The 27,181-nt window shown below is 39.9% G+C and overlaps 1 protein-coding gene across 3 annotated transcripts in view; it reads left to right on the top strand.

Annotated features, from left to right (window-relative positions):
- EPAS1 (endothelial PAS domain protein 1) overlaps positions 1-27,181 on the top strand; it is a 79,160-nt gene that overhangs the window by 8,143 nt on the left and 43,836 nt on the right. Inside the window, exon 1 of one of the 3 annotated variants that reach the window (XM_064509567.1) lies at positions 10,827-10,846. The exons of the other annotated variants lie outside the window; for them this stretch is intronic. Within the exon in view, the coding sequence (XP_064365637.1) occupies positions 10,842-10,846 (5 nt within the window). The 5' untranslated portion in view covers positions 10,827-10,841. Of the gene's footprint in view, positions 1-10,826; positions 10,847-27,181 lie in introns of those variants that run through there. 3 annotated transcript variants of the gene reach the window in all.

The raw sequence follows: 27,181 nt of genomic DNA, 5'->3' as shown, positions 1-27,181 counted from the left end.
AAAAATATTTTATTGGAAAAAAAATTTCCAGAACACAGGAAAAAACAGAGCTAGTACTAGTCTAAGATGAAGGAATGGGTTTGAGAAAATGTCAAAATATTTGGACAGTGCTGAAAAATTTGACTTCATTTTTAATAAAATTAATGAATTCTTATATTGCACTACATTGTTCATCTGAAGCTTGACATTTTACATTTCTTTTGAATGAGACTTAAGTAATCTGAATTAAAGGCTTTCCTTTGTGTTTGGCTCAATTTTTTTTCAGTTTTTCTTTGTTCTGCAGAAAGCCATGACACACATGGATGAGTCTGTTTTGGTGGCATGACCTGAATCAAGTTCCTGTCTTCCTTTCAGGAAGACACTTTTTAAGTTTATCAGCTAACCCAGAGTATCAAGTACTTATTCAACACCACTGATGGTGTCTTCATCATTTGAGGCCTTGAACTTAAAACAGTCTTTCAAAAACTGCAATTGCTCCCACGAGTTACTGGGTCTTATGAAAATGTTTAGTCGTCTTGGTTTGGATTAGACAGGAAGTCTGACTAGTTGATGACAAAGGTCTTCTCTAGCTCTGAAATACGTGAACAGCTTTGCTGAAACATTAATGTAATCCAAAACATACCCTCCATGCACATTATCAGCTTCTGTTATTATGAACAAGAAATTCAAAATGTGGTACAGCTGAAAAAAAGCAGGCTGCAGAATTTCTAACTTGGTTGTTCTCAAAGGACTGATAATTTTAGAGTCACATTCCTGAAAACCGGCTTACCTACAATGAGAGATAGAAATGTTTGCCTTTCCCAGGAAAGCTATTGCTTTTAGAAATGGATATAATAATATCTTGAAATATACTGATTCCAGGTGATATTGACCTTTGGCCTAGTACATGCATTTTCTTTAGGTAGCCATGTTCTGAATATACTTTTTTTTTTAATCTACAAAACATGATTTGCTGAATGACTTCAGGTAGCCAGTACAATGCCCTACGCTAGTTGCATGAGATCTAAAAATGTGCACTATCGCTCTTTATTTCTTCAAAGGGAAAGCTGTTGCTAATTTGTCGTATCAGAGGCCATACTAACTTTTTAAAGTGTTAACAATGGGAAAAAAAGCCATCAAGAACGGAAAATTTTGGTTCTAGTCAGTCTAGTGGTATTCAAGAGTTGTTCTATAGTACTTTTCCTTTAAAATATATTCGCATGTTTGTAAAACAAGTATCTGCTTACATAGCTTAAGGAAGTATGAAGTCGTATTTTAATGGTTATGAAGGAGTTTTTATAAATGTAGTGGCATCGTGCTTAAAGAACACACCTTGTATCTTGTTTCATCTATTAGCATATCTAAGGTATTTAATGTCATAAAAAAGGCACTCAAACTTTCAGTATCACTGTGATCATTCGCACTTACATTGGTATGATAAACTACAAAGCACCCCTATTCAGCCATTGTTGTTGGGCTATTCTAGTGGCTGTTGTTGGTCTTCCAGCCCTGTCCATTCACAATTGTCTCGCCCTCGGTGTGAGTGGTGTGAGTAAATTCTTGGTGTTATTGGGTGCTTGTTGTCACAATACTTCAAAGATCACCGGGAGCTAACAAAAACCGTGTCTGTATTTTTACATTTTTTCTTAAATGGCGAGTGTTAGTACTGATGTGCCAAACTTTAACTGTCATGGAATTTGTATCTTAAGCTCGTTGCAAACACCCATACACCTTCTGTGATGGTATGCGACGTTATGCCTGGTTAGATTTTTATGTGCTGTTATCACAGAATAGTATACTTGTCAACTGATATCAAAAACAGTATTTTTCAGTCTCTTAGGTAATTACGGAGAGTATTGATCTGAAGCTGGTTGTATGAAGTATGCTTAGAACAGAAATGCTTTTTGCTATTCCAAGAATCATTTAAAATCCTACGTATAAATGGGAGAAGGCTTTCAGCATTAAGTGGTTTTATTACACCATGAGATTTTAGGTAGTATCTCTCTCAAAAACAAATTCAGTGACCAGCTATAGCTATGGTGTACTCAGCTCCTGGATTTTTACCAAGGTCTAGGTTGCCTCTTGTGTGCATTTTTGAACCAGTGAGAGAAGACTGGAAATTGGTGGAAACACAACTGATACTTCCCCTGTAGGGCTTTTGTGAGGTGATTCTTCTGGGCGGGCTGTGGTTGCCCTACTTGCCACCAAGAGAAGGAGCTGGTGGGACCAACCTGCACATTGCGGTCGCCCAGGTGGGAGGTCCCCCCACTAGGAGCAGGGGGGAGCTTCGCTGGCTCGAGCTGCCCCTGGGTTTCCCCTGCCCTGCTTTCAGGGGAACCTCTGTCGCAAGGGAAAACCAAGCGTCACTCCTGGGACTTCGCTACTTCTCCCAGTGTATCCCTGTGTTGACTGGGCTACGCCTCCCATCCTCCTTTAAGCGTACTAGAAGTCATCTAGCACATGGGGGAATGCGGAGGGTGGAAATTTGCCAGCTTTGCCGTGTGAGATGGGTGATGGTTGCTTGCAGGGGAGGAAACTGATTCTTCCCTTGCCTTCTTGCCCACGCAGACAAGAAGAAAAAGTCTGGTCTTAAAACAGCATTACTTATATTTTTAAGAAAATGTAGACATTTGTTGGGGGAGCTCACCCCTTTTATTGTTTTCAGCAGCTTAACTCTGCACTTTTAAATTAGTGGTTTGGGTGAACACTTCCAGTTTGACTAATGGAACATCTTTCTGGTAGCTTTGAACTGCAGATGGCCTGTTTATGTGCTAAAGCTGTAAGATTATCAGCTGGTGTTAATAACTTCAGTTCTTGTTTTTTCCCCTGAAAGTGATTTGAAGGCTCTGTTATTACCATTACTAATCAGATGGACATTTTCATGAGAACATCCTTTCCATGCTCAAACTGTCTTAACAGTGCTACTGGCTTTTACGTAATAATAAAGCTGTATGTATGTTCCAAATGATTCACAAAAGGGACTATCCTGCTTGCTTAGGCATGTGCTAACTTGAAAGTGGAAGAGAAGCAAGGGCAGATATCTTGAAGGAAACTTAATGCTGGTGTTTTGAAACGCCCATTATTTCCCATTTAAAAAAAAACAACCCTCCAACCCCACTTTTGTTTGTCAACCACACAGCTGGCCCGAGCAAAGCCTCTTTGAAATGAGGACCTAGGCCAGAGCGTGGCACGAAGCATAGCTAAGCTGAATAAAATGTTTTTTTCTGGATTCTGTCTTTTGAGTTTGTTCGCCGGTCTCTCTTCTCGGTGGAAGTGGCTGCTGAAATCACCTCTGGTTCCTGAGCAGCAGCTCCCGCGAGCGGGTCTCGCCTGCACAGCTGGCGTCACTCTGCTGCCTCCCCACAGCCTCTCCGAAGGCCCTGCCTTGGGCCATTTGGGCTCTTTGCTCGCTCAGGGCCTGGAGAAGGTTGCTGGGTTGATAACGTGCCCGGGGCCGAGGCGGCTGATCTCCGTCATTAATCCTCACTCCCCAGTCTGGAAAGTTGGGATGGTAGCATATCCTTCCTTCCACCCTTTGTGTGTCTTATTTATTGAGAATGTAAACTTTTTAAAGTGGGGACTTTCTGTTTCTATACCTAATACAATGCTGTACCAATCTTGGCAAGAACCTTATGTTACAAACCTAGCTTAAAATAATTAAACAAGAGGTGGTCAGATGGCAGGAGTTAGGTTATCTCCCGCTCTTCTCCTATCGCCTGGCTGATTGCTTTCCTTACTCTGCCATCCCATATGACCCCTCAATATGCAGGTTACTCCCACATGCTCCTGTGGGACTTAAACCTTCATTTGCATCACCTTTGAATTTGGCCCTCCTGCCATACAACATCAAGGTGCAGTTTGGATGCCCTGAGCAATTTAGGGGCTGTGTGGCAGGGGATCATAATGCCCTGAATGTGTCTGAGAGATGGTCAGCTCCCTTATTCTCTAATACTTTGTTACGAAGCAGGCAGGTGAACAGCCCAGAAGTGCAGCAGGACCAAAAAGGATTTGACTGTTGCATCAGTATTTGCTGGAGATGGAAAGCTCAGTAGAGTATTAAATGTCAATCGTTTGGTCGCAAAGTCTTTAAACTGAGAGCCGTAGCATGGGAAAGCAGTACTGGATTACAGGGTCAGTGTGAAACGGTTTTAGAGTAGAGCCGAGAGTCTGGCCTTTGCAAGCTCCTTCATGTAGATGGAAGCCCGTGGATCTTCATTTGCTTTACGATGTTTCCTGCGTATGAGTGACAGAGCAGGCCTGAAGAGGGAGTAGGCACATTCTTTGGTTTAAAGAAAATACAGTGAGAAAGACATAACTTTTTATACAGGCTTTTATTGGCAACTTTGCATACTGTATAAGCAGGCACTGAAGAAGATAATACAACCAGTCATGTTATCTGTATAGCACCACTCCTATCCCTTTGCCTGCCAAATCTTAAAACAGTCACCCCCCCAACCCTAAACCCCACCATAAACACAGTGTAATAAAATTCCAGCTTCTCAAAGGGCAAGCATGAAGCAATGAACTGCAGTGACCAGTATTTTTACTTTCTGTTTGGTTTTTTTTTTTTTTTTTTTTTTTTTTGAAGGGGGAGGATGACAGCAAATGGTGCTTATTCTAAAAGTGGTTACTTTTTTGTGCTCTTTGAACCTTGGAAATAAAATGAATAGAAAGCTGCAGGGAGTGAAGGCTGGATTACAGATCACAGTGAAGACTTCAGGTGTCATGATGGCTAACGTGGAGCAGGGGTCCACCTAAAGACAACGCTACTAGAGAAAGCGTGTCTATCTTTGCAGAGAGTCAATGTAATGAATACAGTGCAAGCACAAAATGATTTCAGTAGTCTGAAACGGGGAGCAACTACGTTATACTGTGTTTTGAGTAAGTTGCAGCTGTGGAATGAACCTACTGGTCATTTGTATGCTGGGATGTATGCTGCAGTTGTTGAGTTTCTTATTTTTTATTTGTACCTTACTTAACAGATTGAGCACTCTAGTTGCAGGCTGCTCTGTTTTGTAGCAAAAAACCTCCACTTCCAAAGTCTTTTGAATCTGATAATACAGGTAGGGGTCTTTAGGAAGTAGGATTCATTTCCTCTCTGGGATCTCTGGGTGCTGCTTTGTGAAAATGCATTTGAAGAAAATGTGATATAAACTGTACAAAGTGTAGACCTTTATTCCTCTTAAAAGGGAATTTCGTGATCATTCCACTTGGATTCTGCTTCTATTCTCTGGTGGGTTAAGTAAATAAAATGGTTAAACACTTGGTAAAGCAGAGCAAGAAACTGTTTTTGTGTAGGAAGTAAGTTCTGATTTACAAAGTTTTAAGGAGAAAATATTTAGGGGGCAAATCTATTTTAACACACTGTATTTTGAAAGTATTTAGCTTGCTCACATACCAGGAGTTGTTATAGTACTTACAGTGAAGCTGTGGAATAAGAAATGACTATACTGAAGGAAAATAAAGAGAAGGCCTCAACTTAGAGAAATATTAGCTATTTGGAGGCTAAATATATTCCCTCACCGCAAGTAAATGTTTTATTGCCTGTGCTGGTAGGTATATTTTGCTTTCTTGTAGTTGATTATGAATTGCATACATGAAGTCCAGGGAATGATTTTGGCTGGATGAGTGTTACTTTTAAACTACTGGAAAATGCAGTCATCAAAATAAATTTTAAAAGAAGGTTTATTTGTAATAGAAGGTTAGACAGTGATTGGAAGAGCTATCCTCTTTTAGCTTGTTTTCTTAAAGAAGCAGGGTTTACCCAGTTACATCTCTGTCTCCATTCCTGATGGAGCCAATAAGATCTCAAGGATATTAAACTCCTGAAAAATAGCTGTTCAGAAACAGAACAGGCCTCAGGGAAAGGGAAAGGCTGCAGCACAAGCATATTTCTCTGTAGAGCCCAGAGACATTATATGACTGAAGAAGTCATTGGTGACCCAGCAGTGGGAGAAACTTCAGTCAGCTCCATGCTACAGCTCACTGCTGCAGATAGCAGAGGCCAACAAGGATACGCAGAGCCCTGAGAAATGAGGTTTTGTTAGGACTGTTGTTTGTTGTTTTTGTGGAATGATTTACTAGTTTAACTCCTGTGGCATTTAAAAAACTCATCGTGAAGTATTCGTGCTTGATATTTGGTAGAAACAGATGCAAATAAAATGTTTTTCCTTACTCTGCGCATTTTGAAACACTCCAGTGTACTTAAACCTTACTCTTTTCAAACAAATACAAGAAACTCCCAGGCAGCTAAGATTGATAGTAACACTTGATACTGCAAGGTATTTTACACTGGCCACGTTAAAACCTTCCATATATGCCTGATTCAAGACCTGATTAGTGCTATTGAAGTTCCTCATTCTGGAAACAAGTTGTTGTCTTCAACTGGAGAAACAAATAAGCTTGTGCACAACTATAACTTTGGATCTAGCTGTAGAAAGGTCTGTTTTGGTTGGAAAGGTCCAATTGTGTGTGTTTGGTATTTGTTGGCAGGTTTGTAATTAATTTTGGTAACAGTTATGCTAGTGTAACAATGAAGGCATCGTCACCAGTAACATTTTCACTTTCCTGTGTGACAGCGGCGCTCATTTAATTATTTTTGCAAAAGTGGTAGGTTATGGGAACCTTTTCATGTGTGAATCATGGGGAAGACGGGAATCTCTTGGTAAGAGTGGCATATGTTTGCTGTTCCCGCAAACAATGGTGATGAAAGCTTCTGAAATCAGCTTCCTTTCTGTTGGGAATCCAGATCTCCTACAGATCTCTCATGCTTCTCAGAACCTTTTTCCCTAGTCAAGGCAGCACTGCTGTTTGTTTTTTGTTTGTGTTATGTATTTGCTGGAAGGAGAGCACTATTGTTTTTTAGGGTGATTACAAACGTAAAATGGATTCTCTTGAGAATGCTTTGTCTACATGCATCACAATTGGTAATTGTTTTGGGTTGTGTAACAATTTGCATGCTGCACTTTTTCTTTGGCAGTGTATGTGTGAATCTCGCAATGGATTTCCATCTCAAATGCTTTATCACTGATGTTTTACAAATGATTCCTAGAACAAAGCATAAAACTTCTCCTACATCATGCTACATTTCTGGGCAATGAATGTTTGCCAGTTTAAGGGCAAATTCTTCTGCCATTCTTGAAGCAAAATTTGCAGTTGTGAGTTGGTGTTTTATTCAAGTAAGACCTGGATGAGGTAGTTCTCAAAGATGCAAAAAACCCAATTACTTTCTGTATGGAAGCGTACATTAAAATAGTATCATTGTGTGTGAGGTGTCATATTTTTTTCTGCCAAGTCTACTAGCAGTGGTCATTCCTAAATGCCAAGGAAAAGAGGAATCCAGGATCCTCACATATCCTATTAGCAGAGTGTCTTGAGGTAGAGATGGGCAAGATGCTTGGAAAAAATGAGGCTGCTGCCAAACACTTTCTTTGTAGGTCACTTATTGTAGTTGAAATTATAGGGAGCTCAAGAACAAGCGGTCTATTAGCAAAGCCATGAAAACAAACCATTTGCCACTTCTAACAAATGCTGGACAAAAATACGCTCAAAATTTTAAAAATAAATGAAGACTTGGTGAAAAATAAGACCTGGGTTTATCTGCGTTTCATCAGGTACATGGCGTCCTGGAACCTGGCCCACTGGCAAAAACATGTGGAGCGTTGTCCTCTGCAGCGCTGGGAACGTTCTCTGCTGGCTTTGGCGCCAGGCACCGCGCTGCGCTTGTTAGCGGCAGTTCACACAGACTCCTTGCCAGGCCTGCCCAGAATACTGTCTCCTCTCGCTTCCTGTGGTCTTGCATAATATTTCCTTGCTTCTTGTATAACTGTGACTCGGTCTGGTCACTGCCCAGTTACACAGCTTGCCTCTGACAGCCCCGGCCTGCAAGCATGCCGGGGAGCCGCCTCGGTCACGTGAGTGGGTCCAGTGGCAACGGGCGCGGGAACGCCGGGCTGAGCGGGCGCACGCTGGCGCGGGCACGTCGGACAGCCGTAAAGGTGGCAGCCTCGGCTCCGAGAGGAGAGAAGTGCGAGGCAAAGCTGCGGATGGACTACGCCTTTCCCTATGCCTTGCCGTTGGTCTAGGTTCTCTCTAACGAGTGCACACAGTAATTAAGAGGGGAGACAGCACCTCAGGCAGCACATTAACGAAGGAGTACTTTTTCAGAGTGCTATGAAATGCTCAGTATTGCTAGGAGTTGCACAGCCCAAAATCCGTGTATTTGCCTTGAAATACCTTGTTCCAGGTATCTTGAATATTAATTTTAAAACAAGCACAGTAAATCTAGGTATTCAGGAAAATAGTCGTTTCATTCTACCAGTGTTTAATGCTTCCACACAAATTGCTTCTGCAGTTGTCTGCTGTTAAAATATGCACTCATTTTGCATTGCTGCTGAAGCAAATGTTGTGTTAATGTTTGCTGTTTATTAACTTCGATTATTTTTATATCTATTTTGGAAGTGAATTTCATAGCAGCTTGTGTGACTTAAATCTGCTTTTACACTGATAACTTTTTAATATTTATGTTTGCACATATGTGTATACATATAACACTGCCTGTTATTACTGAACTTTTTCAGTAACTCATTTTCAAAAAAAACACTCATCTAACATGACACTTTCTAGAATTCCCTTTTCTAAACTTAATTTTCAAACTGTTATTCACGTTCTTTGGCAACCCCATTCCTGGCATGATTTAAAAAAGCTGAATAGTAAAGATTGCAAATTAGTTGTTTCAGTATGTTTGTATATTTACTCAGTAGACTTTACTGATTTGTGTATTACAGTTCTCAGATTTTGTATGATTTTTCAGTTGAATGTTATCTGCTGCAAAGAGATAGAAGAATTATTTTAAGGGAATGACTAATTCGTCATCACAGTTAGGTGAGATTTTGTTTAAATCGCCTCATACCATCATCTCTTCCATGAATCCAGGTTATCCAGTTGTCATAGTAACTTTGACATAAAAAAGTTCATGCTGCCTACACGTGTCTTCTTGCAACACACACTATTAATCTGATTAATTTAATGGAAAATTCACTTTTGCAGGTTAATGTGTGTTATGAGGCAGCTTCTCTGGAAGAAAAAATTGGTCATTTGAAATTGCCTGAGGACCTTGTATTCATAGGGTCAGAATATTAATTACTTTGTCTAGGTAATAAAATGCTTGGAAAATTGTCAAAGTAATACAGGGTAATACTACTGATATCCAGCAGGCTGTTTTACGGTATTATCAAATATCAGCACTTCTGGGAGGGCTTTATGAATATACTACATTTTTGGCAGATGGGTACAAAGCTAGAGTTTGTGGTACAGCCTGACCATGCAACTCTGGTGGGATGGATGCCAAATAGATGGGGTTTGTATGACCACTTTTTGCAGGTGATGTAGATGCCACTTCCTTTTTATGCCAATATTAAACCAGCTTCTCATTGATGTTTTTGGAGTCCTGGATAAGTCGTACAGATATGAATCGCATTGTGATGTGGGGTTGGCCCCAAGACTAGAGGGAAAAGGGTGAGAAATACAAAAAATATTGCACTGAGCATAGCTAAGAGAGCTGGAGATCATAGTCTGCAATCAATAGAGACTGCCATTCTAAATAGAAGTGGTTTGGGGTGAATTTTAGGATTTGACAATGTTTCTTTTAAATAGTGTTTATCTATACTACATAAGCCAGTTTTTTTAAAAGATTTCAGGAAAAAAAAATCTTTTTGAAGTCACAGAGTTGGAAATTTATTCAGCATGCAGAATAAAGGGGGTTAGAAACTCCTTCAAAATAGATTAGCTCAACCACAGTAAAGAATTACAATCCTCTGCTTCTAAATGAGCTCTACAACATGTATCAGCAATGTTAGAGAGATACAAGTGCTGTCTGAAACAAAATTTAGCAGAGTATCTTGAGAAGTCCACAGTCATGTTGTCCCTGCTTTTCTTTCTTATTTTTCTTTTTTTATTCAATGATTTAGAAGCGTGAAAATGATTGCTTCAGAACATTTAAGTGTTTAATCCTCAGCTGCGTCCCCGGACAGATGCCCGATGCGTTCGGTGGGAGTTTTGTCTGAATAAACAGCTCAGGATTGGGCGCTTGTATACATGTCTAAATATGGATCTCGGTCAAGTAAACAAGCATGTAGCTGTACACGGTAATCTACTTTTGAAGCTGGGGAACACCCTGTGTTGCTTATGTGGCTGAGTGCGTGTCTGCGTCTTGAGCTCTGTGCAGGCTGGCGTTAAGGACCGCGATCGCCAATCCACACATGTCTCGCTGCAGGAGGGGAGCGATAGATATCTGCGAGGGGTAGTAGTCTCCGTCACTCAGCTTTTGGTACCATGAGATACCACGCTCCTTTGAAGGACATGTTAGGGCAGATAGGCGCTTTCAAAATGCCTGCGCTCGCAGATAAAGGGAGAAGGGAGCAGCTTGGTTAACGCTGGGTGTTTTTAGTGCTATACGCCAGTCAGTACATGGAGCTGAAGATCTTGCTTACTATTTCTCAGGCTAAACTTTTACAGGAGCAAGAATAAGTTTTTATCTAAGGAAAGGCAGTATAAAGACTGTCTGGAAACATTAGAAATTGGGTTATACTTTATGGCGCCGAAGAGTATTAGAGCATTTTTTGTGAACTGCATTCTGCAGCTGACAAAGTAGGCAACATCTGTAAACCTCTTCATATGTGTTGTGCAGAGGGGAGCCTGAAATACTTGTGACTTTTTTTAGATACTCTTTTTATGAAACCTGCCTCTAGGCTGCAGTCTGTCAGCAGAGACAACCAAACTCGTGATGTCACTGCAAAATACGCCATGTGTCATGCAGTATTGTAACTCGTGTGGTGTAATTAGAGATCCGTGCACATAAAGGAATGTGGTAGGTGTGTACGAATACTTTTATTGTATACCATAAAATCTAGTCATGTTAAGAGCTGAGGACCTCAGGAGTTTTGGAACAGCTTCTCCTACTGTCTGAGGTAGTAATGGAGTATACTTAACCTTTTAGAGAATAGGTCTTACTAGCAGCAATTACTACATTTGTCTATTTATGTATGGTTAGAAAGCTTAAATTGATATGGTTTGAAAAAACGAAATGAAGGAACTGTAAAATTAATATTAAAAAATGGTGAATGCTATGGTGAGGAGGTGCAATCTCAACCAGAATACCCAAAATAGAGATCTGGAAATCTCTTGACTGTCAGATCTGCCAAATCAAGCAGAAATTAATGGTAAATGTTCTTGCTAGTTACAGCACATTGGTTTTTGTTTGCTTGTTTGTGGCTTTAAAAGCATTAGGGAATGATGTAGGAAGTCCAGAATCAAATTATAAAAGTAGGCCTTTTTGAAATATCGACAAAAAAAGTCCCAGAAAAAACAATGACATCTCACAAATTTTGCACACGGGTTTCCCTAATCAGAAAAAATAATCTGTTTCCTCTAACATCTAAGCGTAGGAGCATCTTTAAAGGAAAGGAAAAGTTTTATGCAATATGAGTTTAAACAGCGGCAGAGAAGTACACTTCTTTTTTAGTTCTGTTGCTTACTTGTGCCTGGCAAAGTTTTCCCCTGGACTGCGGTGGCGTGTGCGGTACCTGTGCCACCTGAGGCACGGGAAGGGAGCGACATGGGGGCTCTGCCCTTTCCAAGAGTCCTTCCCACCGGCACGTGTCTGCTGCCACCGCTGCTGCAGATTACCTGCTATGTGGGAGGGCTGGTGGCACAGGACCATTAGCTCTGAAGAAAGCCATAACAGTGGTTTCAGCTCTGTTGCCCCTCATGCCGGCCTACCAGAGGATTTAATGTCAAAGGGCTTTGCTGATGCTTAGGTGTACTCAGGTGACGGGCTGCGGACAGCCACGTGGAGCTGGGGGAATATTGTGGGGAAGCGCCACTCTGTTGCTGTGTCCTTCTCTAGGCATCTGCCGCTGGAAATGGGACCCTGGGCGACATCAGCCTTTTGCCTGGCCTGGCAGGGCTGTCCCTGTGCTTTCTTGTGGGGGTGAGGGTACTACAAGAGGGTAGAAAAGATTGCAGAAGTAGGGTCACAAATCACCCTAAGAGGCAAGTCAGCTTTACTTTGGCTCTATCCAAATCATCAGCCAAAAAAACCTCCACCTGATTTCAGTGGTCTTACATACTTTTTAAGCAGACATCTTCATCATTATATATATTTTGTGTTTATATGCATATGAATCTTTATGTATATGAATCAACTTTCAGTTCAATGGTTAAAAAGGGCACTTATGAAATAACTATTTTTATTGCTTTTGCTTTGCTTGTTTTCCAGAAAATAAACATTTGCCACTAGCAGCCATAGTAACTCTATTCCAATTATTCCTCCTCTTCTGCAAATGGCATGTATATTTTTCCACAGAAAAGCACATTTTACATCCCTTAGGACAACTCCAGCCTTGGTCTAACCCTGGGGGATTACAGAGATAAGATACTAGCCATGGCTAGCATCATCCCCTGATAAACTGGAGCATCATTAGGGTACAGGGTTATAGCCTTGGAAGGCAGAGAAAACAACATTTAGGGCTCTTTGAAAATCTTGTTTTAGTGACTGAACAAGAACCATGAACAAACAGATTTTTGCAAGGATTACGGGGACCCTGTTGTTAACCTTTGCAATAATTATTAAACTAGTTTCCTGTGGCTTAGAAATTGGTGCTCTCGGTTGTTTGTTGCTGTTAAATCAATAGAGTGAAATACTTACTTTGTAATAAATTGCAGCATGGGGGTGAAATAGTAGTCTATATCAGGCAGAACTTGAATACAGGAAACATAGGTAAAATGAAGGTGAAGCCTAATGATTTAATAACAGGGTCTCCAGGACAGAGCCTTATATGTGGAAAGCTGTAGTTGGCACTTGCTTCCTGCGAGGTGACTTTAATAAGGGACTGAGGGCATATAGCATATGCTAGTACCAAGACTCTTCTGTATTGTTACTTGGGAAGTGTAAAGTCTGCGATGGAGACTGGTATCGATATTGCAGATATTGCAGCAGAAGAAATGAGGCACCGACAGCCAGGAGGACACTGGTGGAGGTGGGGAGCGAAGAGAAGAGCAAATGGTGCTGCTGAGCACCCCAAAAAGCTTGGGGAGCGCTAGGGTAGCCAATGTGGGGAATTAGGGTCTGGTTAAAAGAGAGACGTGTGTATGCTAGATAGAACTGCATATCCAGCAAATAACATTAAATATATTTTGTGATTACTGCTACTTGTGTACAAAACAAAACCATAATTACAAAGCTGTTCTTGTTTTTGAAGCATCACCATGTGCCAAACAAGTTCTGAATATTCATAGGGCACAGCGATGTCAAAGATCGACCGAGTGTGAAAAGGATAGGTTTACTGGTGGCTGCTGTATTCAGAAAAACAACCAAAGGAAAATTCTTGTTCACATCATATTGTTAAGACTTTAACCTTCAGGTGTTTGACAGTGACTCCTGCAGCACCCGCTCTCAGAGCCCACGTGCCCGCTGCAAACGAGTCAGGCAGTGGGTGGCCGGGACAAGAGGGACCCGAGCAATAGGCTTGCATCCTCTGGCCCTCTTACTCTTCCCTGATCCTGGTCGGGCTGTATGGTGTGTGCAATGGTGTCTTTAAGAATGGACGGTTTGGGGCAGAAAAAACTTAAATCGAGCTTGCTGCTGAAAACAATGTCTTGTGAAATTAAATAATTTCTCTTTCCCTTTTTGAGGTATGTCTTCCAGACTTTGGTTGTTCTGGTCCCTCCTTTTGGAACTTGCTCCAGTATATCAGCTTCTATTTGTCAAAGCATTTCAAAAAGTTGAAGAAAAAGTTCGATAATTGGTTTTGATATTTGATAGGAAGGAGTTTTAGAAGAATGAGTCCTGACTCCAGTTGGAGCAAAAACTTCCTACGCAGTTTGACACACTCAGTCAGCAGCCTTCCCTGTCCTACCAGTGTCCCTGCTGTTTGTTTTAAGATAAATTATAGAGCATACTATAGTATGAGTAGCATACTTGTCAGATACCTGGCATAAGAGCCAAGGACTTAGGGTGGCCATGCTCCCACAGAATATAAGCCCCCAGACTTTCCCTAGGTTAGCCATAGGATGTTCAACTTATTCTTCCAGTCTTGCATGGAGAGCTCACATGCTCAAATTATTCATTAAGAACTGTAATTAAAACAAAAAAATTGAGTACCCCCAAGTCCTTCTGTAATGCTTAAATACAGGTCACTAATAGTTTTATTACATTAGGCCAAATATACACTATTTGTGACAAAATATTTAAATGTTTGCAGCAGAGGAGTTGTTTGGTTGTTCCCTCATAGCATGTTTTAAAGAGTGTAAGAAACACTGTAACTAATACAGGCATGAATAAAGAAACGAATTGAAAATGTGAAGATTTCGTGCATGTATCTGCCCTACTTAGGCCCTGCTCAATACCAAAGGGACTGTATGGGATGTAAATGGCTAGAGCACTTGGGCTGTTATATATAAACTAAATTTGGGGAATTTTTAGTGTTTGTTATGCACAGTGAACCTCTGGGAAAGCTTCAACCTTTGACCTTGGTAGTGGGTTATGACAGGGAAGAATCATAAGAGCTTGATTTAGACCCATCTGCAGAAAGCTGGTTAAAAATATTCAGCTAACATGTTCTTCCTCCTCCCTGCTCTCAGTAAAGGTCCTCTTAAAATACATTCTCTGAGACTTAGTTTTTATCGTTACTTTGGGAGCCCTGAATCATTACTTTGGGAGCCTGCTTGTAAGGAAATCATTAAATTATATTCATGTTTGTGCTTTGAAATTGCCTTGGTTGGAGTCCAAGAAGTATTTTCTTGCTCTTCCAGATTTCCATGTACTTTAATATCAATCTATTTTCATCAATGTGACCTCCCCCGGGCAGAAAAATTTCTTTTTGTAATTGGTCATGTAATGATCCCTGAAGAAGGGACATAAAAACTAAGCTAAATTTATCTTAGACTTAAAAAGTCATTCTAAGAAAAATGAAGTTTTTTATTAGCAAAGGAAAGAGCACTAGCTTTTGACAAGTATCAGTAGGTAATTTGTCACAAAGCTGAATACTCATTAAAAAATTATGGTAGCAGAACTATTACTTTTACTACATAGAAAAATGCTTTTATTTGAAATACTTTGACACTAGCTTTTAATTTTGAATTCTGTTTTAGAAAGTGTTTGTGCTTGGGCTGTGATGGCGATTTGGGAGTAAGCAACCAGTGATGACATTATTTGTTGCCTTGGAGAAAGAACCTTTTTACATAGTCTTTGTATCACAAATCACGACTTTCCAAATGTAAAGAATTAAAGAGTTAATGTTTTAATGATAGTCTAGGTTGTCAAAGCAACTCAGAACATCCGACTGTAAGTTCACAAGTTTTTGAAATTTTATTTTGCTAATGAGGCTTTTTTTTTTTAAGTGGAGGTGAAAGGATATTTCATTCAAGAAGAGAAGTGACTTTATTACTCAAGAAGATGACCACTATTAGTTGCATTTTTAGAACAGTGAACAATGTTTTGTTGTTTTTCTTTCAAAATTGTTTGTAATCAAAGCCATTATACTATTGCTTAAATGGAAAGGCCACCTTATGCCCAGAACAGCTGTTTAGTTACATTAGCTTCTATAAATAAGTTTATTATTAAAGTTATAAAGCAATCTGTTTACTTCTATTAAAGTAAATACATGGCTTAAAACATAACTAGGAAAACAAAAGGGAGAATGAAGAACAGCACTGGAAGAACATAATGTCCTTAAAAAAAGGGTTCTTAACGCATATTTAATATTTTAATCAAGCACAACTTCCCTGTGGGTTTGTGGTCTTAAGAAAACTGGGAGGAAAGGAAGCACTATTTCACTGTTCAGCTGACTGAAATCTAATTTCTTGTTTAAAATATTGATTCTCCCTGTTTACACTTAGATGTTTTTTGGAGGCAGATAGAAGTGAATGGGGAAAAATATGAGAACAGGCTATGTCGTTTTCTTTAGAATATGAAAACTTCCATTAACTGTGTGGAGCGAATAAAAGCATTAGCATGCACTCTGTTCTCCTTTAGAAACACACATTGGTTAGATACAGAGGTTTCAGTACCACGTATGCTGAAAATGTAGTCTACGAGCTTTAATTTACCTTCATCTGTCAATGTTAATGGACAGAACAAGTGCTGGAGCTGCTGTAAAACAAATCTGTTTTTCTTTTGTCTGCTATGCTAGATAATGAAATAAAAGCTAAATTATCACTGATAAAAGTAATTTGCAGAAAAGCAATGATAAAAATATAACAACAGAGCTTGCCATTAGCAGTTTAAACAGATAATGTTTGCTAGTGCTTGTAACCTACTTCTGTCCTCTGTTTTTTGTTGTTTTCTCCCCCTCCCCATGCTGACAAGGGCCTTTTCAGTATTGGCTTAGAGCAATAAAATTGGGATATTCTTAATCCGAGCAGGTTTTCTACCTTTCTGAGGGGTAAATACTATTTTGTTGCTCTTTTTCTGTACCATAATATTGCAGGGTCAAAGCATGTAGATAGTTTGAACTGTTGTACCAGTATAACTTTATCCATCTTAACTTAAGGAATGTGTCTGCTAATGATGAAAACTGAGAAAATATTTTATCTTATTGCAGCAATGGTAACTCTTGTAAACTTTTCATGAGTTATATGGTGTTTATTTTGAAAGCCCTAGTTCTTGGATTCATGTGTTTAGGTTAGACTCTTACTTTTCTGTCTTTCTGTGTATCTGTCTTTCTCTTCCTTTTTCCTTTTTTAATTAGGTTTATTGACTCTAAGGTACAGAGAGAAATTTGAAGTCGTGTCCCGATTGTTCACAAAAGCTCAGAAACAAAAGAAAAATATATAGACTTTTGTCTTGCATGTGCATTGTGATTCTAATGTGTGTATATGAATCTGTACAAACACACACATGCACGCACACACACACAGAGTTTTAAATCTTCTAACTTCCTTTTAAACCAGCTTTATCTTTTATTGAAATTGAGCCATCATTTTTTAATACGCGGAATTGATATTACTCTTATGACAGGAAGATAGTATCCAGGGTAAAACGCTAGCCATAGACTACTTTAAAGATGGTTATTTTCATGTTATAGCTGGACATGTTGATCAGTACATTTGTAGTTGGAAAGAAGTATTTTATTTAAAGACATTCAGTTGTGAATGACTAAATAGGGAACAACTGCTGAACTCTTAACTGCAGGACATAGGAGTAGTCTATGTTTGCAGCCTGAATGCTGCCGTACGGTGCTTGCCAGATTGAAAATGTCAAGGACAGTTAGGCTGTCGCATTCCTAAATGGTTTGGACCATCCTTCAGGAAAGCTGCCCTTTCTCCAGCGCCCCTTCTCCAGCTATTGCTGCTAATGATTATTTCTCTGTGTTACTGCAATAGCTACAGTCCTTGGGAAGTCAGGGCTTTGTTGGTCCAAGCAATCTAGGAAAGCACATGAAGTCACTCTCCTTGTCCCAAAATATAAGACAAGTGCACCTTGGAATCTAGGGTATCTCCTCTTGTCTGCGTATCAGTGCGAAGTGTCAGCTGCAGCACGCAGTCCTGCTGCTGCTAGTCAAAGTTTCTTATAGGCACAGACTTGTATGATGTCCTGATACAAAGCTACATACAAAGCTACTATGATTGTAATATTTTAATGTGCATGAATATCTTGGTTTTCACAAGTACTGTAGAATAAAATATCACATGTAAGAATTTTCAAGAGTACTTTATCTGAAAAAACCTTTGTGTTAATCTTGTAAATGACATGGCCCCATATTGTTCTGAAGTGCTTTACTATTTTTTTGTCTGAATATTGCTGTTGTAAATTTATAATGTTATAATACTTTGAGCTTTCTTTCTGTATGATGTCTACTTCTTCTGCATTCCATGTGTCATGCTTTATGGCCTCTGCAACTTAGAATTGTTTAGTAAAAAGGAAAAAAAAGGTGTGCTATTAAAATATAGGGTTCTTATTTTGCAATATTGTTTAAATAGAGGAAGTTTGAAAGCCAGGTATATTTTGCTTAGTGTCCCTCAAAATTGTGTTTAGTGGCATAATGATTAGCTATAAATGTGAAGAATTATTGCTGTAACAACTGACACAGGAATTCCAGGACACTCGTAGCAGCTTATGGTCCGTAGTGGCATAAGCTTTGTTGTTTTTGAGTCAAGTCTGTGATAGCAGCTGACTATCAACCACTGTTAGTTTATGGGCTATGTTTGTTTATCACCAATTCTGATCATTTGGGGGTATTTATTCTTGCCATACTTAGTCTCGCCACAGCGTACTGACTGCTCTCAAAGCTTGGTTGATGAAGATGGTCAGGGCTTGCAGAACTGGAACTTAACAGAATCCAGATGCTCCTTTATTTCAGCCGCACTTGTACCTAATTGCTGAGGTGCAGCGTGAAAAGTGCTCAGGGTAAAAAGTGCTCCCGCTTCCTTCTTTATCTAATTCTAGGTCTACACTTAAAAATATTTTCCATGCCTTTGAAGTCTTTCTACACCCATGGGATTTTTTTTGGTTGTCTCCCTTTCCCATTCCCCTCTCCAAATCTGCTGACAGCACTCCCAAATCTTTCTGCCATTTTCTGAATGGTGTTATCTACTTCATCCAGAGATGGTTGATAAAAATCTAGTTTCCAGTTCTCTCCATGCTTCAGGCCTCTGTATGGTAGAGAATATCTCTTAATGAAACTCCATTAGTGGCCCCTCTTGCTTTCCTTAAAGTGGTATCCATTGCAATACTCTTCAATAATTCTATTTTTTTTTCTAGAAAGGAATATAATTTTATCGAGATACTAGAAATACTATATCATGAGCTAGTTAGACATTCATTCATTCTTGCCCTATGAAATTTTGTGAAATCTTCACAGCTTTCTGTAATTGTGGGCATCTCTTTGGCTTGTAGAACTAGCTACTTCTTCATGGAGACTTCCTAGTTTTGGTAAAGGTTCTCCCCAAATTATTGTTTGTACCTATTCTATTTTTAAACCTTTACCCTGCCCTCTTGGCAGCCAGGTAACAGAGCTGATGCAGAAACATGGATGTTCCTTCCCATGTCAAACAGTGATTGCCTCTGCTAGAAGTTGGTCTGATGTAAGGAGTGTGACGTGTCCCAGGAGAGAATTTGAGAGCAATGTACTTTCTGATTTTTCGGCATTGATGCGAGACAAGAAAAAAGACTAAATGATCTGAAAAAAATAATTTTGAAGAGCTGTGATCTAATCCCTCATTCATGAGAATCAGGTAACTCCATTTTTAGTCAAGGTATTGAGGTCAGAGTTGATCCCAGGGACAGATGTCATCCCCTGGATCCTCTGGAGGGGGACTTGTGGAGAGGAAACTTTTCCTTTGTGGTGTTGCGAGTTAGTTTTTCATCCTGGGCTCCATTGTGTCCCCTTCCTTCAGTATAACAGTGTTCCTACGGCGTTTCTGGTGGCTTTTGCTGTCCTTCATGTTTTTGAGTTCTCTGCATGTGTGGACATTTGAGCGTTAGTACTGGCATCTGCGCTCTAAACTGGAGGCTGGTGGGGCAGGCATGGGACATCCTGCCCTACTCAGCAAGGAAGTTCCTCCTAGTTGTTTTGTTGCTGTTGTGTTTTTAATACTAAAACTAGGAAGTGAGGGGTTTAATATTTCATGGTGATCATTTAGGTAGCTATAGTTCCCAAATGAGAATGACATGTATGGAAAACAGCTGTGCAAAGCTATTCTGACTCTAAATCAGACCCTAAATCAGAGGGTATGTTCCATGGCAATTCAGTCCTTCCCATGTAAATACTAGGAAGATGTCATATGGCAACAGGCTTTCAGCCACTACATTTAGCCCTTGTCTGATTTTTTCCTGTCTGTAACAACGTGTCTGTAGAAGTGTTCTTGCCTGGCAAAGTTCTGTGACGGCGAGTGCCAGGGAACAGTGTCATTCCTAAAGCACTTGAATAATGGTTTGCTGTGGCTGACACATACCTAATGCAGGAAGAGAAAACAAACACTGTATTTTCTGGGAACTTTGTTGTTATTTAAACACCATAGCTCATCTATCTTGTTTCTCTGTCTCTTCTCTCCCCTCTGGCCAGATTTCAGTTTGTAATTTTGCATTCTTTCCTACTCAACCTGAAGTTTTCTCATTTTAAATGATTGTTTTGAATTTGCACATTGTTTTTGCACAGAACATATCAGTGATGGAACACCTGCTGGTTAAAAGTTTTTTTCAGAATATAAAATAGAGGATGAAAGTCAAGTGGTATTGGGTTGGTGTACCTATATGCCCAAAATAACTTCTGACCTATAAAAATGGGCAATAAGAATTAATTCTTAAGGAGAAATGGTAAAATTTATGCAAGTATTTTGTCAGAGAAGATAACTGACTAGTAGAGCAACCTACTAACAGTGGGTTCTCAATCCCTGAAAGGTGCTTAAATTGACTGTATTTTTCTTTTAAATAAATGCTTAGATTCAAATGGTATTAATTCAAGTGAATCCTGTAACTTCTGATCTACAGGTTAGACAAGTTGCTGGCATTCGTCATTTCTGGACTGAAGGAGTTTGATGCTGCAATTCATCCTCCTCCCAGAGCTTTTAGTAGACCAGAGCTTCAGGTGGAAAGTGTATTCATTCAGGATTTTAATAAAACATGCTATAATGATAATGAATAAAATCCCTGGGTCTGCAGAGGCAGAGGTCTACGCCCTACCTCCACTTGAATTTGAATCTTAGCTGAAAATACAATAGAACAGTGGACTTTGCTGTTCCTTGTTACGCTGTTAGGAAAATTTTACCCACTGCACGTTCAGAAACTTTTTCCAACTCTATTATTTGTAATTCAGTTAAAGCTAAACAAATTCTTCTCAGCTGTGGTAAACATTTATCAGGAAATAATAGTATTTTGTTTAGTATTGTTCATAAAGGTCACCTATTTGATTTTTCGTCAATGACATGCAATATTGGACCTTCATATAATGTGGAGGAACTGTTGGAGTAATGCTCACCAGTGTGGGTCTGTTCTGCTAATGACTGTTGTTTTTTTGGAGTCCTTGAAGATTCTCTTCAAATGTTTTCAAGTTTTCTTTGAAAGGCTAGTGGGAAGGTTAACAGAAATTGGTGGAAGTCCATTACATGTATGAGGAAACGATAATAAGAACTGGGGGGGAAAGTTGATATTGGTGATTATTATGTACAATAGTGAATAAGATCAAAAAAACTTGTGTGTGAATCAAATGAATAGAACACCCATAAAGTGTATTTTTCTGAGGTTAGTTATTTCATAAATGCACCATTGACTAAAAACTACACTTAAATCAAGTTTAAATCATGTTTAAATGACTTATATTGACTCCAATAGGTGTGCAGAGGACTGAATTTTCAAAACTAATTATCACTGTTAGTTTGCCATACCCACTGGATTTTGAAAGTTTCTTAATCTTAAATGCATTTCACAGTGATATATGACTGTTCCAATAAAAGATTTAAATATTTATTCATGTTCTGTGTGAGGAGGCTTTCTCTTTTTTTTCCATTTATGAAGGTATAAAAAATCTTTTCATCACTACTCTGTGCCTAAGCGTTGTGTTTTGTACAAATGTAGTTAACTACCCTGGTGTATGAATACAATTCAAAAGAATACATTAATGAAAGCAGTGTTACTTTTTGGATTTAGCTTGTTTCAAAATGGGTACATTGTGCTCTCCCAGTGCATGCTCCATGACTCCTTTGCACTAGCATTTCCTGCAGGGGTTGCGGTACTATTGTTTCTCGGCATACCTCATCTTTGGCCTCTATACCATCCAAGCTGTGTCTTCTAATGACAAAGTCCTCCTTTTCGGTAGGGTATGTAGCTTTGTCCCGTTTCCCCGCCTTCATTTCTTCTTGCTACTTCTCCTGAGAAAGCAGTCGTTTTTTAATCATTCAGTTCAGATGATTAAGTTCTTTAATTTGGAAAAGGACAAGAGGGGAAAAGTTGCATTTTCCAAAAACTGCTGTAAGGAGGCATAAGGTATGTTTGCAAAACAGTGCTGGTAGTTATTGAGACTCCTGGTTCAGAGTGGATGAGTGTGGGCCCTCGCCCCTCCCTTGAGAAGTATCATTTGTTTTATGTAACTCTTGTGACCCCTTATGCATGTATTGATAGAGTTGCGTGCATTTCAGTGTGCGTAACGTGGGCTTTCTTGCCAGGAATTTGGCTGCTATACAGTTAGAATCAAAATAATGAAAAATCGAGATCCCACACCCTGGCAGATGTGAAACGGAGTGTCTCCGTTAAGCCCATGGTGTTATGCTGATTCACATGAGCAGAGAATATGGCTATTCTTTGCATACTTGTTCTGTTTTTCTATTGATGCTGAACTGTGCATAACTCATATATATCATATATCTCATATATTTCATATAGTTCTCATGTATGTCCAGGATCTGAGTGGCTGTAATGTCTCTCTTGTTAACAGAATGTAAGGCACTTCTAATATTAAGATGATTATTGTGAATTGTATTGAATTAAACAAAAAATCTACCTTTTGTGGAAGAACTGAGTTTTACCTACCACATAAATGCCATTTATTACCATTTTTAGATTCCCACCTCCTGCCTTTTTGGAGTAATGGGACCGTGATGGAGACGATAATGAGGCCCAAACTACACACGTGTGCTTTGTTTGCTTAACTTTGGGGAGAATGAAAGCTCAAATGGGAATAATAGCAAACTACTGATTTATTAATTCATGGTTATAAAGTAAAAAGCAGAGAAAATGTGGAGAAATGTGGCTGTGTGCCATTCACCTTTGTGTACGTAGTGAACATTTCCTGGCTTTGCTTTCCATTCATCATCATTTTTCATACTGTTTAGGTTAACCATCCTTTGACAGTAGACATATAGAAACTTAAGGAGTCGATAGGCAGCAGCTGAAAAAGAGAAAAAGATAAAGCAAGAGACAGCAAAAGAGAAGGACTGCAACGAGCCACTTGGTTTGTATTACAGCTGAGACTGAGCTGTGGCTATCAGTTGTGTCTGAAAGTTTGTGTATAGTGGGTAATTGTTCTGGGTTACGCGTCGGAAGAGCTAGCGGCCATTGTTTGGCTGAACCAAGCCTTAATTTTTAAAATATTTGAAATGCTGCAATTGAGTATGGAGAGGCCACAATTTTTTCCTCCTCAAGTACTACAGTTTCGATGTCCCTCTCATGCTCAGCTGCAGCAGGAGATATGGAGAGGCAGGTCAGCCACAGAAGTGTCGGTCACAGGTTAGTCAGCAACTGAAGGAATCTCTCAGTTCAGACACGCTGGGTACGTCTAAAAAGGCTTTATGGAGACTTGCTTAGAATTTTGTTCAGATAAATAACTTTTCAGTGACTTGCACTACTTTTTTGTGAAGATGAACGCTTTGCTTAAGTTCATCTCGGGTGCAGCTTCCGTCATGCAGGAAGATAACATCAGGGAACGACTCTGGCTGCTCTGGCTCACGTTCAAAGTACAGCGTCACAGTTCACATTAGCCTGAAGGGCTTAACCTGAAGTTAGAGCAAAGGGGAACGTCTTGCTTTCTATGACATGTTAAGAAAACTGGATGCGAAAAGAACAGATAGAAAATCCTGGAATAAAGCACCATTTTCTTCAGTCTTTCTAGAAGCTGGTATAGCGCTGCTGTTGCCTAAATGAGCCAGGCAGAGAGAGAATTGCTGATCAGCTTCAAGCAGGTGGTGGTGGGGAGATACTGATCCCCCTAAAACAGGGGACTCCAGATTCTGATTTTAGCTATAAATCTAGATGAATTCCCTAACTTTACTGAAGTGACTGCTCATTTTGTAGCCAGATAACTAAAGTAGTTTGACCTTTTGAGGCATACTTTACCTTCAATTCAGTCAATCATTTTCCCTCTCAGTAAGAGGAGAATATACTGTATTTACCCCAACTAAGCTACTAATCTTCTATTTTATCAGCTGAAAATAATGACAGAATTAAATTGTAATGAGAGATCAAAATCACACCATGTGGTTATCCCTGTTTCAGCTTACCTGATGGCCTATTTCAGACAGACTGACAGTTAAAAAAGCTACTGTATAAAATAGCCGCCCCCTAAAAATAAAGCAGGGACTAAGCGAGAACCATGTCCCAGGTTGCTTATACAGGCAAAACTCACACCCCAAAAGGCAAAAAAAATGTAGTCTGACTTGCAGGATTTACACCTGATAGTTGTTTCAGGTAGTCAAAGAAACTGTTAGGTGGAATAATCAAAATTTAGAATGGCTGTATTGTTAATCTTAAGAATTATTATTCCCTCCCTCACCAGAAAAGTGGCTCTGTCTTTCTGAGTCTCTGGATGTCCATCTTCCTATTGTGAATGGCTGCAAATGACCAAGAGACAGAGAAAGAAACCATAAAATTCCATGCAACTGGATACACATTAAAACGGTTAGGTTCCCAAAAAGTAAAGATTTGGCTTCATTTCATAAGGATTCAATTGTAAGGGCTGTTTTCTCAACTTTATTAGCAATGGTGTCTGAAAATGTTGACACTTAGAAGGACAAGACACATTATCAACAGGCAATGGTGTGAAGTAATTTTGGTGATTATTTTGAGCATCCTTTAAAGGGGACAAAACATGCGTTTTGAGCTGGTGTATGCCACCACTGCAGTCTTTAGAGCACCCACCACAGAGAACCTGTGCCCGAAACAAGGTACCATAATCGGCAAACTAACCGAATTTCCTTCAAAAATGTTGGTAAACAAACTGCTACTCAGAAGAGATTTCCCTGGCACACACTGCATGCACATTTTTTTCCTTAGAGTTCACCCAGGATTGTTCAGCAAGTGTCAAATATTCAGAGGTTATTTCTTTGAAAGACCTATCTGTGAAAGCAGAAGAAATTGAAGACATAATTATATTTATAAAGACATAAATATATACACACACACAAAGATATAGATATATACACATACATATTTATACACACACACATATATACAATAAGAAAATAATTAGAGTTACAGGCCTGCAGTGACCTAGGGAACATTTCTTTCTCTGGGCTGGAACATTGTCCTTGCAGTGCCCTGTTCATATACTGAATTTGGGGGTAAGAATGCCGTTGAGGGCATCACAGAGCAGCCCAGGGTCTTAGGAGGAGACCTACCCTTTCCAGTGTTCCCAAGGCTGAGATGTGCCCTCTGCTCCATCTTTTGCTCTGTTAGTAACCTCACTGACTGCAATGTGGACAAGACTGGGTAAAATGCTGGCCTCCGTTACATTTTACGATAATTTCATCACTGACTTCCACAGGGCCAGGAATTCATCTGCAACATTCATATGTTTAAAGAAAAAGAAAAAGAGTAATGTAGAACAAGTAAGACCAAGTGTAATCTTCGAATATCTACTGAATGCAGAGGTCCATTTCATTATGGATTGTTTTTATTGTTCCTGTTTTGTCTTGCAGCTGTTTTTTCTTGAATATTTCATTAGTTGTAACTACCATTTTAACTAGTGAAATTAGCAAGAGGAATCACAGCTGAAATGTGTTGTAGAAGGGCATTCACCCATATAATAATTTTTAAAAATTATAGCAATATATTTACTTTATGTTCCCTATAACTGATCTCTATCTTTTAGAAGTCAATACAGTTTTAAATATTGGTTACTTTAATCTGGAAATAAAGATGTCTAACAGACTGCTTGCTTGCTCAGAATAACCATTAACAGCACGACAGGGGACACATAGGCAGAGCGTGTGCTGGGGGGAGGTTAAGGTGGATGTTTGTAGACCTGAATTATATGGTTGAGTTCAGTTAAGATTTCTGCGGTGTTATGTCTTGCTGATATTTTTTCTGGGGTTGGAGAACCTGCGACATATTTTAGGGTTGGCTGTTTATTTTCCCTGCCTTGTTTTTATGTACTGAAATATTGTAGTGAAAATAGCTGGGTGGGGTGTAACGACTGTTTTCAAAGACCTTCCTTTGAAAGCGGCTTTTTTTTTTCCCAGCGCTTGGTGGTCAACACCCATCTTCCTGCTCCACGCGGCTGCTCTCGCATTGTTCCTATCCACAAAGGCCCTCAAAGCGCCAACCTGCTGGGGTCTGCGCCAGTGCTACCCAGTGCTACGGGAGCAAACCTGGTGGCCTGCAGGTCTGGCCCTGAAGAAGTGCTGGAGATTTTAACCACGGGTCCCACGGATAATGTCAGTGGCCATTGCCCACGTTGTAACGTAGCATGAGATCATAAAAATCAGGATTTGTCAACAGTTTTCAGCATTGCTCTTTCAACTGTTTACAGTTGAGCGTGCTTGTGGCCGAAATGCTCAGGGTAGGTATGCATACTGGCAATACTGTGGTCACGTGATGGCAATATTTGTCCCCTAGGCTTGAAATAGTGCTTAATTTAAGCAGTTGTCCTCATTTACCTGCAATTGCTCCATCTCGATCTAAATAATGCTCATTGTGGTTCAGTATTGTGAGCTGGGATGTGGTCAGTGCCCCATCTGAAACATGAGGCTGGTTTTGAGTTTGAGTTTGACTTTTGGGCCCCACGAGCCCATGAGTTGCACTTTGCTCTCCTTCAGCTACGACCCGCTGCCGAAGAGATAAAGCACAGCTTTTGGTATGTGTTTTGTAGAGTAGGTAAATAGTTGGGTTATCTGAAAACAGATCTTAGCAATACCTGCTGAGCTTCTGAGCAACAGTCTGTATGGACCTTTAGATTAGCTGTCAGAATTGACTGATTACTACAAGTAATGCTGCCAGATAACAATCCGTAATGTCTCAGAGCAACACAGTCCTGATACAGATCTCGTGTTGTGCGTTGTCATAACCGTGGCCTGGCCCTGCCGGGGTGATCCCAGCTCGAGCTCTGCTGCAGATATTTTTCAATGTGTAAGTGAAGAACACTTCTGGAGAAAAAAGTTATATGCTTATCACCGAAAACCCCCCCAGACTGCTGGTTGAAAGCATGTACGTTTGGGGTGGGTGTCGTGTGTTCAGTTTTTTGGGGCAACCAATGCTGAAGCAGTCTTTTCTGTCCTATTGTTCAGCGGCTTTTTTTGGTCAACAAATTATCTGTGAAGCATGCTGCATCTTGGCTGGTATCAAGCAGTTGGTTGCCCCAGTGAAGGACTCCACGCTCCGGTACCTTGGCTGAGCAGAGGGGCGCAAACCCAATCTCAGGAAGGAAGACCAAGTTAGATTGCTTAGTGGAACCTCAGTTGGGAGGAGCACAATGTGCTGGGCTGCTGTTTCTCTCTC

Source organism: Dromaius novaehollandiae, chromosome 3, assembly GCF_036370855.1.
Source record: "Dromaius novaehollandiae isolate bDroNov1 chromosome 3, bDroNov1.hap1, whole genome shotgun sequence".
NCBI lineage: Eukaryota > Metazoa > Chordata > Aves > Casuariiformes > Dromaiidae > Dromaius > Dromaius novaehollandiae.
This window is presented reverse-complemented; position numbering and strand designations above follow the sequence as displayed.